Source organism: Cheilinus undulatus, linkage group 13, assembly GCF_018320785.1.
Source record: "Cheilinus undulatus linkage group 13, ASM1832078v1, whole genome shotgun sequence".
Taxonomy (NCBI): domain Eukaryota; kingdom Metazoa; phylum Chordata; class Actinopteri; order Labriformes; family Labridae; genus Cheilinus; species Cheilinus undulatus.
Genome location: NC_054877.1, coordinates 44,619,151 through 44,633,054, shown reverse-complemented (window position 1 = coordinate 44,633,054; position 13,904 = coordinate 44,619,151). Strand labels below are relative to the sequence as shown.

The 13,904-nt window shown below is 40.5% G+C and overlaps 1 protein-coding gene across 4 annotated transcripts in view; it reads right to left on the bottom strand.

The window, feature by feature from the left end:
• The window catches only part of col15a1b (collagen, type XV, alpha 1b), a 102,681-nt gene that overhangs the window by 57,006 nt on the left and 31,771 nt on the right, over positions 1 to 13,904 (bottom strand). For 3 of the 4 annotated variants that reach the window (XM_041804286.1, XM_041804288.1, XM_041804287.1), the window contains exon 1: positions 77 to 602. The exons of the other annotated variant lie outside the window; for it this stretch is intronic. In XM_041804286.1, coding sequence (XP_041660220.1) covers positions 77 to 455 — 379 coding nt within the window. In that variant the 5' untranslated portion in view covers positions 456 to 602. Of the gene's footprint in view, positions 1 to 76; positions 603 to 13,904 lie in introns of those variants that run through there. 4 annotated transcript variants of the gene reach the window in all.

Genomic DNA, 13,904 nt, shown 5'->3' with positions numbered 1-13,904 from the left:
CAAACCTACTAACAAGAGAGCGTGGGAAAGACTTTAGAGTACTAGATCATTTCTCTAACATCTGTGAAACACTCACCACTCTTCCAGTGTTTCAGAGGTTTGTAATGCGTCCTGGTTTTGCTGCCTCCACCTGCGATCTCCTGTGGAGGCAGCGTCCATGCAGGTTCAGGAGTGCTGTGACCAAAGACTGACACTGCTGGGTGGGCAGTGGGGCCCAGCACAGGCCCCTCTGTTTGAGTGAATCCCTCTAAGGCTGTCTCTGTTACCCCATCCTCCTCTGTCGTCCCAGAAGGACGCAGGGAGGTGACGGATGCAGAGGTGGTGGCGGGAGGAGTGGAGGTAGGAGCAGGGCTGGTGCTCGGTCTCGGGTTGGCCCAGATGAAACTCCACCACTGGGCTTGTACGGGACAGGAGAGGAGGAAGAGGAGAGCCAGAGAAAGGCGAAGGGCTCCCATCCTCTTATGGCTGCACTCTTAAAAGCACGTGCAAAAAGGCGTACAGGCCAAACGCAGAGCTGAGTCATGCAAAGTCCAGGAGAGTGTGGGAGATAATTCCTGGTAATCCTGCAGCAAAAAAGTCAAATCCTTTAACTTTGCTTTGTCTTCCCTCTTGTTATGTCCTCCCTTTCTCTGTCCGTCTCTGTCTCTGTTGCTCTCTGACATCTCTCTTTTTTTTTTCCTCTCCCTCCCCTCCTCTCTCCTGGTGTAATTACTGACTCCCCCTCCTCTGGCTCTCAACCACACAGCACACTTGATTTTCTCTCCCTTTTCCTCTCAGACGAGCAGATTAGAGAGTTAGTTAGTTCATGACTCCCTCCCTCTCCCCCTCCCTCTCCTCCCTCTAGGATCATACTTGTGGTCTCCCAGTCTGTTCTTCCCACCATATTTAAAATGAGCTGAGGTTAGCCCACAAAGAGATGCTATATCTTTCGTAGTGCTGCAGGTGCAAAACAGAACCCTTAGTTAACAAATGGTGGAGCTTGTTGGTGGATGAAACATCTTCTCCACCAAGACAGGCTTTTGGTGTGCCTCTTTGCTGCTCTTTTAATAAAGAAATCCAGTCCCGATCTGGTACAACGGTTGCTAAAGCTACATCCAAGCTTGAAGCTTCACCAGCAGCAGTCATTGCTACAACTAAACTCCACCTGTGACTATTGCAAATCATGCCAGGGCAGGTCGGAAGAAGAGCAAAATCATCTTTCATAGAAAGATGCTGTAGAATGCAGTCTCAGCTGTTGAAAGCAGGGACCCCAGGACTGATGATAAATGATTTTGGTAATAAAAAGTCAACATGATAAGTCTAAAGGCTCAAAATCTGAGATGAAAAAGTCAGACTTATTGGTTCAAAAGGTAAAATCATTACATTTAAAGTCAAAATAATGTATTTAAAAAGCAAATATATGAGATAGAAAGTTGAAATCATGATTTTTGATGGTGAAAACATATGATAAAAGTAAAAATCATAAGTTTTAAAGGTCAAATATTTTAAAAAATAATTCAAAATTGTGAGTTTTAAAGGTCAAAACAATAAGATACAATTCATATTCGTTAGTTTTAAAGGTCAAAATAAGATAAGTTAACATTAGGATTTGAAAATGGCAAAATGTGAGAAAAAAGTCAAAATCGTGACTTTAAAATGTCAATATGAGATCAAATTCAAAATCGTGAGTTTTGAAAGTCAAAATATTGCTCAAAATTTTAAATTCTTGATCTGAAGGGTCAAAATATAAGAGAAAAAGTCAAAATTGTGAGAATAAAAGGTCAAATATGACACAGAAATTCCAAATCATGAGTTTTAATGGTCAAAATGTGAGATAAAATTAAAAAAAAAATGAGTTTAAAAGATCAAACTTTTAATCACATTTGAAAATTGTGATTCTAAAAGGTCAAAATATTAGATAAAAAATTAAAACCATAACTTTGATTCATAATTGTGTGATACAACATTGAAAATATGAAATAAAGACAATTTCTGTTTTCCACAATTTCTACTCTTTACTATTTATAATTTTTATGACCATCAGGGATATTGTAAATCATCAGGTTAAGTTCACATTTTTGTACTGGAGGAGACTGCAGACCTCATACTGGTGGGCCAGTTACAATAATAACATGATATGATCTGGTGGGCCTGGTATAACTGCACCATGGGCCGGGTTTAGAACTACAGCTTGGGAGAAGATTTATTTTCCAGCAAGACAATGAAGCAAACAGCGAAGCTAGACAAAAATGGTCTAAAGACAACAAGGTGGATTTTCTGGAGTGGCCGAGTCAAAGCCCAGACCTCAATCCAGTAGAGAAATTGTGGCTGGACTTGAAAAGGGCTGTAGTCTTCACTGTGGCCAGAACACTCTGTGACCACAATTCAATGAGGCTGAGATGTCAGAATTTTTCATGCAACGTCCATTGAGTTTTCATCCTGAAGATCTTCCTTTCACAGAGATACAGACTTCCTAAACCCATCTTTTTTCTGAAAGACAGCTATGACGACAGAGGACAATAACTGGTCTGATCACACTTGTAGTGTGGCCAGTCTGTCGGCTGAAACAGGACAAGATCTTTGTTGCATAGTCGGACATGGTGCCACTGCAAAAGAGTTTTGTTGTCTGATCCAGCCGTAAGTGTGCATGGGCAGTCTCAGGTGAGCATGAAAAACAATTGCTCACAAGAAACTTCCTCCTGTGCACACAGTGCTCTCTAACTGTGTTGTAATTACTGGAAATTATTAAAGAAATCTCAAAGAAGCTCACAAGGAAGTTTCTCACAAGAAAATTTTCTAGTGAGCATGTGAAAGTTTTTGTCTTGTCCTGTTTTTTAACCACTCTCTTTAGATACTGTATTTTATACCAGTGGCAGACTGTGGATGTTTGGAGGTCAAAGGTTATAAAAAGGTCACTTGTTGTGGAACAACATGCAGTGGAGCAATGGGACACAATAAGTGTCATTACATGCATTTATACTAAAATAGTTAGAAACCAGGGTAAGGATTAAACATTTGTAGTTATGTGATTATACTCTCTACACCTCTGTAATAAAACAGATGAGAATATATGAACTATCGTGCCACCATTGCGGCAAATCCATTTGAATTAGCTTGGTCAGGGCAGTGAGGTGCACTTTGCCACATTTTGTCCACTCAAGGGGAACCACATAGGGCAGTGGTGTCCGAACTATGGCCCGGGGGCCAAATGCGGCCAGCGGTCCAACTTTGAATGGCCCGCAGCAAATCCTAGAAATAAAATGAAAAATGGCCCCCATGCATGAGGCTTGTGCTTGACTGCATTTTACTTCATTTTTTTCAGCACAAGACAGTCCTACCATGCTAATTCTGTAAACAAACATTTTGACAAGAAGAAACTTTTTGATGTTTTTTGTTGTGTGGCTAAATTGAGACAACACTCTACATGGTAAACATACTGGCAACCAAAATGTTACCAATGTCTTATCTTCTAACTCTCATGTGGGTCACAGCTATAAAGAATAGTACCAATAATAATATTCCAGAGGTAGAGCCAGTGGTAGTTAGGGCCAAGCAGGACCCCCCTGAAACCTGACTGGCCTCTCCAAAAACTTGGAAATTGCTGTCTATGTGCCCTGTAAGTCATAAAATTGAGAGTTTAGTGTCAGTTCAAGCAGGCCATGGAGTAGAGCACTGCCTTAATCACCACCCAAGCCCTCACTGGCTGACGGCCAGCTGATTTTCTCTAAGCGCCTAAGCTCTCTGAACTGCTCTGCCTGGCCACACTCTGTTGTTCTCTCTGCAAGCTGCTCTGGCAACCCTCCTCCACCCCAGCTCCTCCTTCATTCTGCTTCTGCCTTAATCAGTTTCATTCTGTTGTCAATCAACTAGCACATCTTAACCTGCAATAAATTGCTTTTACAAACTTTCATATACCTCACCTTGTAGATATTAAAGTGGCCCCATCATCCTTTTTTATGTGGCCCTCAGTGGAAAAAGTTTGGACACCCCAACATAGGGCACTGAACCAAGTTTTATCTGACAGAAGGACACCCTGGATGACATTCTATATCTCTTTGGGAACCTTAGAAGGCACTAAACCAACCAACTAAACCAAACTAAAGTTTTTTTCTGCTAGAAACACACCCTAGAAGTTGTGTTTTATTCTCTAAGGAGCCACCCTGGGGGCACTTAACCTTGTTAGCCCATTGGAAGGGAACCCTAGAGGGCACTTTGTCACATATTGTTCACCCTGGCGAGCATATCATCATATCTATATCATATTGATGGGGGCATCCAAAAGGGCACCAATGCAGCGATCTACCCCCTGCCCCCCTCTGAGTCCACCAGTGGTTCATTTTGCTCTATGTAAAAAAAAAACAAAAAAAAAAACTCTTAACCCTAATAAAACAGCAGTTATATTTCAATCACAAAGCAACCTCAGCCTCAGTATTTTATTTCAGCGAATACCCACACTGTCAAATTTGATTGGTTTGGATTTTCTACATTTGACTGATCATCAAATATTCCTATTTAATTTTTGACCATTTGCGGTCTCCCCTTATCAAGGTACTATTTCAGATTTTGTAAAAGTTTTATTAACTCATTCTGATTTCTTTCCATATTATGTGTAGGATTTTTTTCTGATACCTAAATGCTTAAATCTTATATCACTTGTCCACTCTGTTCACATGGCTGCACAGGTCTGTAGTATTATGAGAGTCGCAGTGACAATCATTGGAACAATGGGAGAGAAGAACAGATGAGCACAAATTTTAGCAGGGAGGCTTCTTTATAAGGACATGAGGGCTAAACATTCCTCCCTCAGCTCCTTTGGGACCTAAAAACGTTTTTAGGAAACGTAACTAAAAAAAAGGAGCAACTGAAAATAATAATACGACAAGAATAACCTGAACAGGGCACAAAAGAGGATGGAAGTTTAGACTTAAAGAGCTGTGTTTCTCACAGTGGCCTTTGGACTAAGTGCCCAGCTTCAGTCTCATGATTTCAGGCCTATTTAAAAACATGAACATTTACCATTCAAGGGTAAGTAAATATAGACTGCCTTTATACAGTGCCATTTTAGCTGTCTAGCCACTCAGAGCACTTTAAAACATGTTTGAGTCAACAGCAACACACATAAAGTACACTCAGAATGTTGGCATGCACAGTAAAGTTGAGCTACAGTTAGGATATTCAACTGGACTGCTGTCCTCGTCCCAGTATACATGAATGAGGGTAAATACAGTTATTGATGGAGCTAGTCCACCTCAGCTGCCTCAGGTGTCAATATTCCCACTTTCAGGTGGTAAGTGATGTGTCAGTCGCAAACAATGTGCCGACTCTTTTTTAAGAGTGGCTTAATAACAGCCGTTTTTAGGGTCAGTGGGAAGACCTAAGAAACATGTTTAGGATGCAACATATGGGTTGAAAGTGGCAAAAATGGCTTACACTGGCAGTTATAATTGTGCATAGAAGTTAAATAGAGGGTTATACATGGCAAAAAAGTGTTAAAATGGAACAATTACTAGAAATGAGATGTGAAAAGTGGTTAAAAATGGCAAAAAAAAGCAATTAGCAGCAAATATGGCTTTAGAAAGAAAAAAGTTGGCAAAAATGGTTTGTAAAAATAGATGGTAAAAAGTGAAATTGGAAAAAATGGGCAGTCTAAATTGTGAAAAGCTGTTAAAAAGTCACAAAATTTGGTTAAAAAGGGCAAAACTTTGCAGCCAAAGTAGTGAAAATGGTTAAATGTAGCAAAAACCAATGAAGGTGCCAAAAATGGTTGGTTAAAATTGAGTTTAAAATGGTGAAATTCACAAAAATGGACAGTTTCGATTATGAAAAGCTGTTAAAAAGTCACAAAATTTGGTTATAAGAGGCAAAAAATTGGCAGCCGAAGTAGTGAAAATGGTTAAAGGCAGCAAAATGGTTAAAAGTGGCAAAAATGGTTGGTAAAAATTGAGAGTTGGAATGGTGAAATTCGCAAAAATGGACAGTTTCGATTATGAAAAGCTGTTAAAAAGTCACAAATATTGGTTAAAAGAGGCAAAAATTGGCAGCTAAAGTAGTGAAAATGATTAAAGGTAGCAAAATGGTTAAAAGTGGCAAAAATTGGTCAATGTAAAAACAAATGCAGAATCAAATGTGGCACCATCAGTGGAAACAGTGATGAAAAGGGTTTAAAAGGTGGCATGAATTAATCATTTTAACATCAAAACCCAGTAATAGCTTGACCCTTGGCCAGGACACTAAAACATATGTATTGAAACTATCAATAAAACACACTTGGAGGGCCCATTCTCTGGGTTCTGGGTGTGGAGGTACTGACAGTCTGTCTAATAGTCTGAATTTTCTCTCTAAAAAACAATGAAGCAAATTTATTGCAGGCCCCAGGGACTGATGGGTGACGGAGGAAGTAACATTGGTTAGAGAACAACTATTAGACAACTGGACAACTACAACTACTACAATTTGGACAACTATTTCTGGCTTTACAAAAATGTCTGCTCCCAAAATATGTGGCAGTGTTCTATAGAATGCACTGAATGGACAGTACATGCAGTTGAAAGCCACTTGTTCAATACCTGCAACCTGCTGCATCTTTCCTCAGCGTTTCTGATTGGTGGTATCAGTCCACTGATGAACACGTCAGCTTTTACAGAGTTCACTGTGTTCAATAGCTCAGTGAAGTCCTGTTTTAACACTTCAGACTGTTGTTTGGCAACGTCATCTGATCCAACATCTATTATGATTTTCTTTATGGTCGGATGTTCAGCCATGATATGCAGAATTCTTCCTGTTAGTTTGGGAACCATATCCATGGGGACACAGATCACTTTGGGGTTTTTACTTCACCCTCTGTAGGTCTTTAATAGCATTGTCATCCACAGTCAAAGTTTGAGACCCAGGCTTTAGCTTTCCCAGTGGCTTTTTACTGTTTGACATGCTTTTAGTCCTTACCCCACTGTTTGAGGACAGATGGTCTGACGGATCCAGTGTCCTTCATCAGTGGAGAATATTCACTCTGCAGCTCAATATTTGGTTGTTCTGGAGGTTTGTTGCTGGTCCTCCCTTTTGCAGCTGTCCACGGCTGTGTCCTTCTAGATACGAGGGTTGAGGAGGCGCTTTGCAGGCCTAATCACATATCTAAGCTGCTGAAGCTTGTACCTCCTCCAGAGTAGTCATAGGTGTCTTGGTGGCCTCTCACACTAGTCTCCTTCTTGCACGCTCACTTAGTTGTGAGGACGGCCTGATCTAGGCAGATTTACACATGTGCCGTATTCCTTCCATTTCTTAATGATGGACTTAACTGAACTCTGGGGGATGTTCAGAGCCTTGGAATTTTTTTTGCATCCAACCGCTTACTTATATTTTTCGATAACCTTTTCTCTGATTTGCTTGGAGTGTTCTTTTGTCTTCATGGTGCAATGGTTGCCAGGAATACCGATTAACCACTGACTGGACCCTCCAGACACAGGTCTCTTTATTCTACAATCACTTAGACACTGCACTCAGGTGATCCCCATTTCACTAGTTGTTAGACTGCTAGCACCAATTGGCTGGGCCTCTGTTGAATTAGATCAGCCACTTTATTTTACATTAAATATTTTTATTGAATTGACTTTACTTTGCAGAATGCAGTTATCTCTGTAATATAAAAGAGTTTTTTTCTAATAATTTTTGTAATTAAAAAAAATTGCCCATACTTGATGTATGAAATCCATAAAAGGCTAAAACATCCAAGGGGTGAGTGATTTTTATAGGCATTCTATCTATTTACAGAGACAAATAGATAACAAAACACCATTGGTGGAAGCTGGTTTGTCAGCGCAGACAATGTTCCACCTGTTGTTGTCAACACTGAACATTTTATCTGAGCACACCAAACCCTGTTGATACTAAATCAGCCAATACAGCTTGGACAAGGCCTGTACTACAGAAACCAGACTGGGGAGATAGAAACTGTAGATGGAGACAATCCATGAACCAAAATGAGACTGCCAGAATAAAATCAAGTCAACTGCGCTTGACTGAATCATGGTTACTCCATTTCAGGCTCACATTTCAGTCAACTCTGGAAGGCTTAGTTTCTACTATTTACCAAGTCATTGTCTAGGAAAAGCTGGTAACATTTGTCATAATAAAAAGAATGAATAAATTAGTTTGAATGAAAGCATGAATAAAGTGTGAATTTTCTGTCTGCTGCAGCTCAGTGATCAGGGAACGAGGCAGAGAGGCCCCGTGTTTCTGATGACAAAGAGAGGCCTGTTCTGTTGGACTCTGTTCCTCTAAATGTTTGCTGAGGTCCAGGACGAGGTTACTGTGGACGATCGCTGGGTGGAGGAGTTTGTTCAGCCTGACAGTTTAACATATGCGTACTTAAGCGCCACTGAGTGGCTCTCCATCCTTGAATGGGATTAAAATACAACCCTGAAAATGCAAGGGTTTTAGAGGTTCACTGTACCTTGACAGGCCACCTGAGGATGGCTGCAAAACTCCCACAGTCTCAATAACATGAACATTAAAATGTCTATTTGACAACAAAAATAAAAACGTGGAGATGGATAACTGGGTTAAATCAGCTTGGCCCGTTTCAAATCCAGTGTAGCACAAAAAAATTCAGCCAAGAATTTCAACACTCAATTAATGTGCGACACGCTAACTATGCTGTGATGGAGCTGGTTCATTGTCTGCAGTTTGTGAGCCTGTCATGTGAGAGAAAACCTGATGCTGACAGCAAAAATGATTAGACACAGCTCAGTTTTGAAACTTTGTTGATTCTAGATGCTCCATAAACCATGTTTTTATGGTTGTTCTAACCTGTATGCATACTATTCAATTCTGATGGTGCAGTTTCCCAAATGAGACAATAAAGCATCTTGTCTCATTTAATTTCATATCCAGTTATACTGGATCTTATTGCATTTCATCCTAACATACTGTTTGGTTTTGTATCTGATCTCATCACCTTATACCATATTGCTTAGTTCAGTCAGGACTATGTTGTCAAGAACACATGATTTGTACTTTCTTTATCAGCAGTTTTTAATTTGCAGTTATTACTACTATTTATTTATAGCGGTGTGGCTGTTCTGGGATCCCCTGCCCTTTCACAGGCTTATGTGGAAAGCATCAACACACGTTCCTGCCTTCCTGTGTCTACAAGGAGAGCCTGAGGCAGATTCAATGGCAGCATCCAGGGCATCCCAAAATCTCTGGATATTTGTTTTTGCCCAGGAGTTGCAGATTCCTGATGTTTCAGCCTCCTCATTCAGAAAGTTAAGAGCCCCCACAAGGACATCTACAGTCTCTGCAAGGATCACAGCATCATCAGCAAAGTGTGGACATCACCAATGACACTCCGTAGTACGCTCCCACTGTTACCCACACCATTATCCAGTCCTTTCCTTTAAAAAGCCCTGTTAATCCATTTTTTGGTTTTCTCATTTGCATGACAAAAATACTCTCACCATCTCACATGTGCACGCAACCTCCAAAGCAGCGTAACTAAAAAGGCTGAATAATACGTGTTTAGGCTAGACTCTTTCCAGCCCTGCAGGTAAAATACTGACAGATAAATGTTTTTACTGCACATGTGCAGTAACCAAACTTCTTCAGAGAAAAAAACTGATCAGACCCTGGGGGCCACACTGGTTAGACCTCACTAACACTAGCAGTTGTGGGAGAAAAGAGGTGGGGTGGTCTCTAATGGAGCAGATGATAGGTTTAAAACTTAAAGAGGGGGCAAGGGAGGAAACCCCCCAGGGGCAGAAGCTTGATTAGTCATGGATTAGGGGGGCTGTGGGACAGGATGGGGTGAAGATGGGTTAGAGGGGGTCAGGAAGAGAGGGCCTGCTTGTCATACCAACACACCCACGCACATCTTACAACCTGTAGTCCTTCACCCTAATGCCAACCAGTGACCCATCATGGGGCCCGATTTAGGGGCCTTTTTCTCACGTCAAGGGTTAGCAATTCAACTATTTGTAACCCGGGATAAAATAAGCCTTTAAAACCAAGTTTATTAGTTTTCTGACCACTCGAAGGCAAACCCACAAGCAGTAAACACAACATTATCACATTAACACCCCATAAAGTTGTTATGGTGTGCTAGTTAGCATTTATAAGAATATCTTTCTCCAATGCTTGCTGATTTTTACTGCATTTTTACTGATTTTTCAGTTTGAAGTTTCAGTCGAAGGCACAGTTTATAAGGGAAGAAAAGGCCCTTAGTAACACTGAAAAATCAGTAGCAGTACAACTTACATTACATCATCACTTGAGTCCAAGAATAGCGCTTCTAGTGAAATATTTCCACAAAACAAGTGAAAGTTAAGCACCGGAGAACTTGCTTTTATTTGATTTATCAGTTTAAATTTCCGTATGATTTCAGTATCAGTCTGTTATGGATATTTCAACCATTGTAAGCTATCACAGCATGTCACTGCATTTATAAAGAAAAGTTGAGTCTACTATGCAAAGCCAACACCATACATCAAAATCCAGAAGCTCTGTCCACTTCTCTAAGCCTGAACTCATCTGAGACGGACCGACCGTAAGTGTGAAAGTATGCTGTGGTCTGGTGAGCGCTTTTTAAAATTATTTTTGGAAATAAGTCCAGTCCTCTAGGCTGAAATAAAAGATCTACTCAGATTGTTATCCATAACCACCATCTGTGATAGTGTGGTGGTGTAGTAGTGTCCATGGCATGGGTGACTTACACATCTGTGAAGACTGCATTAATACTGAGAGGTACATGCAGGTTTTGGTGCAGCATATGCTTCTATCCAGAGGGTTTTTTTAAAAGGATGTCCCCGCTTATTTTCATTATACAACAACAAGCCACATTTTGCAAGTTACAACAGCATGGCTTCACTATAAAAGGGGGCATGTCCAGTCCTGTATGATCGAAAATGTGCATTGTATTATGAAGTGCAAAATTAAGCAGAAAACCCACACTTAAGATATAGAGTACATTAAGCAAGGAGGGAAAACTTCCCGCTTTCAACACCTTAACAGTGTCTGTCTACAGTTTTTTGGAATTGGCTTTGTATATGTTCAATGCCAAACATACAAGAAAATTTAACAATAACAGAATGAAATAAGACACAATACTTTAAACAACAAGTTCATATGAGAAAATATCATTTCTAAGAAGTCAGGGTACTTTCTTTGTGTCCCGGATGAGCCCCCAATTATGTTACCGGCAAGTAAAATCTACAAGCCCCAACACTAAATGCATTGCAGAAATAGATAATCATAAAATAATGACTAGTTTCATTCAAGTTTGTGGTTGTGGGTTGGCTGTCGAGTTGAGATGTCATCTTCTCAACCTCTCGGAGGCAGCCATCTACTTGAGTATTGTGACGTCATTTAAAGGTGACAGCAGCAGATTTACGTGCACTGCAGTCATGGTGCATTTGAGACCACTGGATAATCGAGTGACGTTTCAACATAGCTTTTATCTAACCTGATATGCCTAATAGACTGTTTTAAAATATTGCACGGGGTATATTTCACAATCATTTTGGAAACTTCCCATGCAAAGCCTTTGGGAGGGGCAGGACTATTCAAAAATTTAATGAAAGGTGATTGGACGAGCGTTCTGTCTTGCCACATTCATAACGGGCCAATCAGAGCGACAAGACTAAATGAGGTGTCAGACATGCACTACCCCAGTTCTAACCTGAGCTCAACAAGCTAGCACTGCCATTGTTTTTGAATGGTGGGGCTTGTTAGCGGATAACACCCATTCAGAGAAGTACAACTGCTCTGCCAAGAGAAGCTTTCTTTGCTTGATAAGGAAACATTGTCCAGCTCTGAATAAACTGCTTTTATACAATAGCTACATCTGAGCCAACTGCCACACCAACAGTCACTATCTTACAGTACAACTGTACTGTAACTATCAAAACTCATGCCAAAGCAGGTCAGTAGAGGAGAAAAAGTATCACTGAATGCTACACTGGCTGCAACCACTGCTACCCTCTCCCAGTACAGCTAAACCCGGCCAGTAGCTACTGCCTGACACTGACTGGTCAGGTCCACTAACAGGCCTGGCACAATTATTTCAGATTGGAGCTTTTTAAGATGGACATGGAGTCCGGTCAGTCCATCCAAGACCGCCACAGACCACAATGGTGAGATGTCGCCTTTGTTAGAACGGAAATAAATGCTTAAACTTTCCAAATAAATGTGCATTAAACTAGACCAGTTTAGAAGTAGTTTTGCTAATGGTGGTTCACTTTAGCTCCGCTGGCTTAGCTGAAGCTAATGTAGCTACACTGGCTTACATGGTACCATCAACCGCTTAGCTATTGAAGCTATGTTAGCTTTAGCTTGAGCTAACAAAGCCAAAGTGAGCTGCTGTTAGCATAACCACTTCATAAATGGGTCTATACATGTTTTAATCACAGATAAGACCTTTGACCTTTTTCTCTGATTTAGTGATGAAATGTTGCTTTGTCTGTAATGTTTGCAATGTGATTATTTTATCAATGTAACTGCCAGACTTTTTTTTTTTTTTAAGATTTATTTTTGGCCTTTATTAGATAGGACAGTGGATAGAGTTGGAAACAGGGAGGAGAACGGGGAGAGACATGCAGGAGATAGTGCCACGGGCCAGATTCAAACCCGGTTTGTCTGCGTATATGGCATGCGCCTTAACCACTCATCTACCGGCGCGCCACCAATGTAACTGCCAGACTTTGATGGATTTATGATAAAACAACTTAAAAAAAGTTGTACTGGCAAATTATGGCCCTTCCCTTCTGACGTAGACAGATCCTCCACGATCGTTCTGCTTTGCAAGGTTAGCTCTGACTGACTGATTATTCCCACATGAAAACAATTTACAAAACAGAAAAATGAAGAGGGACCTCACATTGCCTAACAGTTTGATAGTAATGGTATTATTTGTATCCCATGGCTAATATAAATCATTGGTTTTGTTCTGTTTGCAAGAAAAACATTTAAAGGTAGACATGAAGCTATTAGCTACAAAAGTATGATGATATTCAGTATAAATAACCAAAAAGATGTAAGGATGAAGATCAACTTTAACTACAAAGAGCGTCTACCTTCATGTGCAGGAGCTGTGAGGAGCTGCCACATTCTTACGGGTATTTTCAGTGCCCTCTTTTTGGTATACATGGTGACCCCGTTTAGGGCCTCTGGATTCCAGGAAGAGTAACCCCTTCACCCCTCACCTCTCTCTAACGTCCCCACTCTACCTAGCAACTGCCCAAACAATAAACTCTAATTGGTTTACTGTCACAGCCAATCACATGGGGATCCTTTGAATTTATTCACAAAAATAAATAATTCTTAAAGAGCTTCAGGAGGCGAGATGGGAAATCACAGGACTGGAGATGTACTCTGCAACGTATTAAGATTAAAAATCAGCCTTTATGAAACATTTATCAGCTGCTGTATGCAACATTTGATCTCACATGGATCATATATCCAGATCAGTGGGTTTTAAAATGAACGTCAGACATTTATGTCCCATACTGATGATGAAATGTCTCCTGATGCAGAAATCTAAGAGCATGCAAGCTCATCTTTTTGATAACTAACTGTAAAATCATCAACAGATGAGGCAGTATTGAGGACACATACTCTGGGTAAAGTAGCTATGCACAATAAGAACTCTAGCACCATCTAGTGCTCAAAAAGGACATTTCAGTCTACCCTCATGACCCACCACCAACTCCTAATCAGAAATCCTGACCCAAATTTCAAAAAACAAAAAACCCTCCAGAAATCACTTGAACAAGCGATCCAAGCAAAAACAGATCAATAAAATACAATAAAAATATTCCTCATGGCCGATATTTGATTTCGAGGCTGTTTCCACTCCTGTGTTTTTGTCTTCACAGGTTCTGCATGTGCACTTCAGTGTGCATGTTGGTCCACTCTGCCAATTAGAGCGAAAGAGGCTT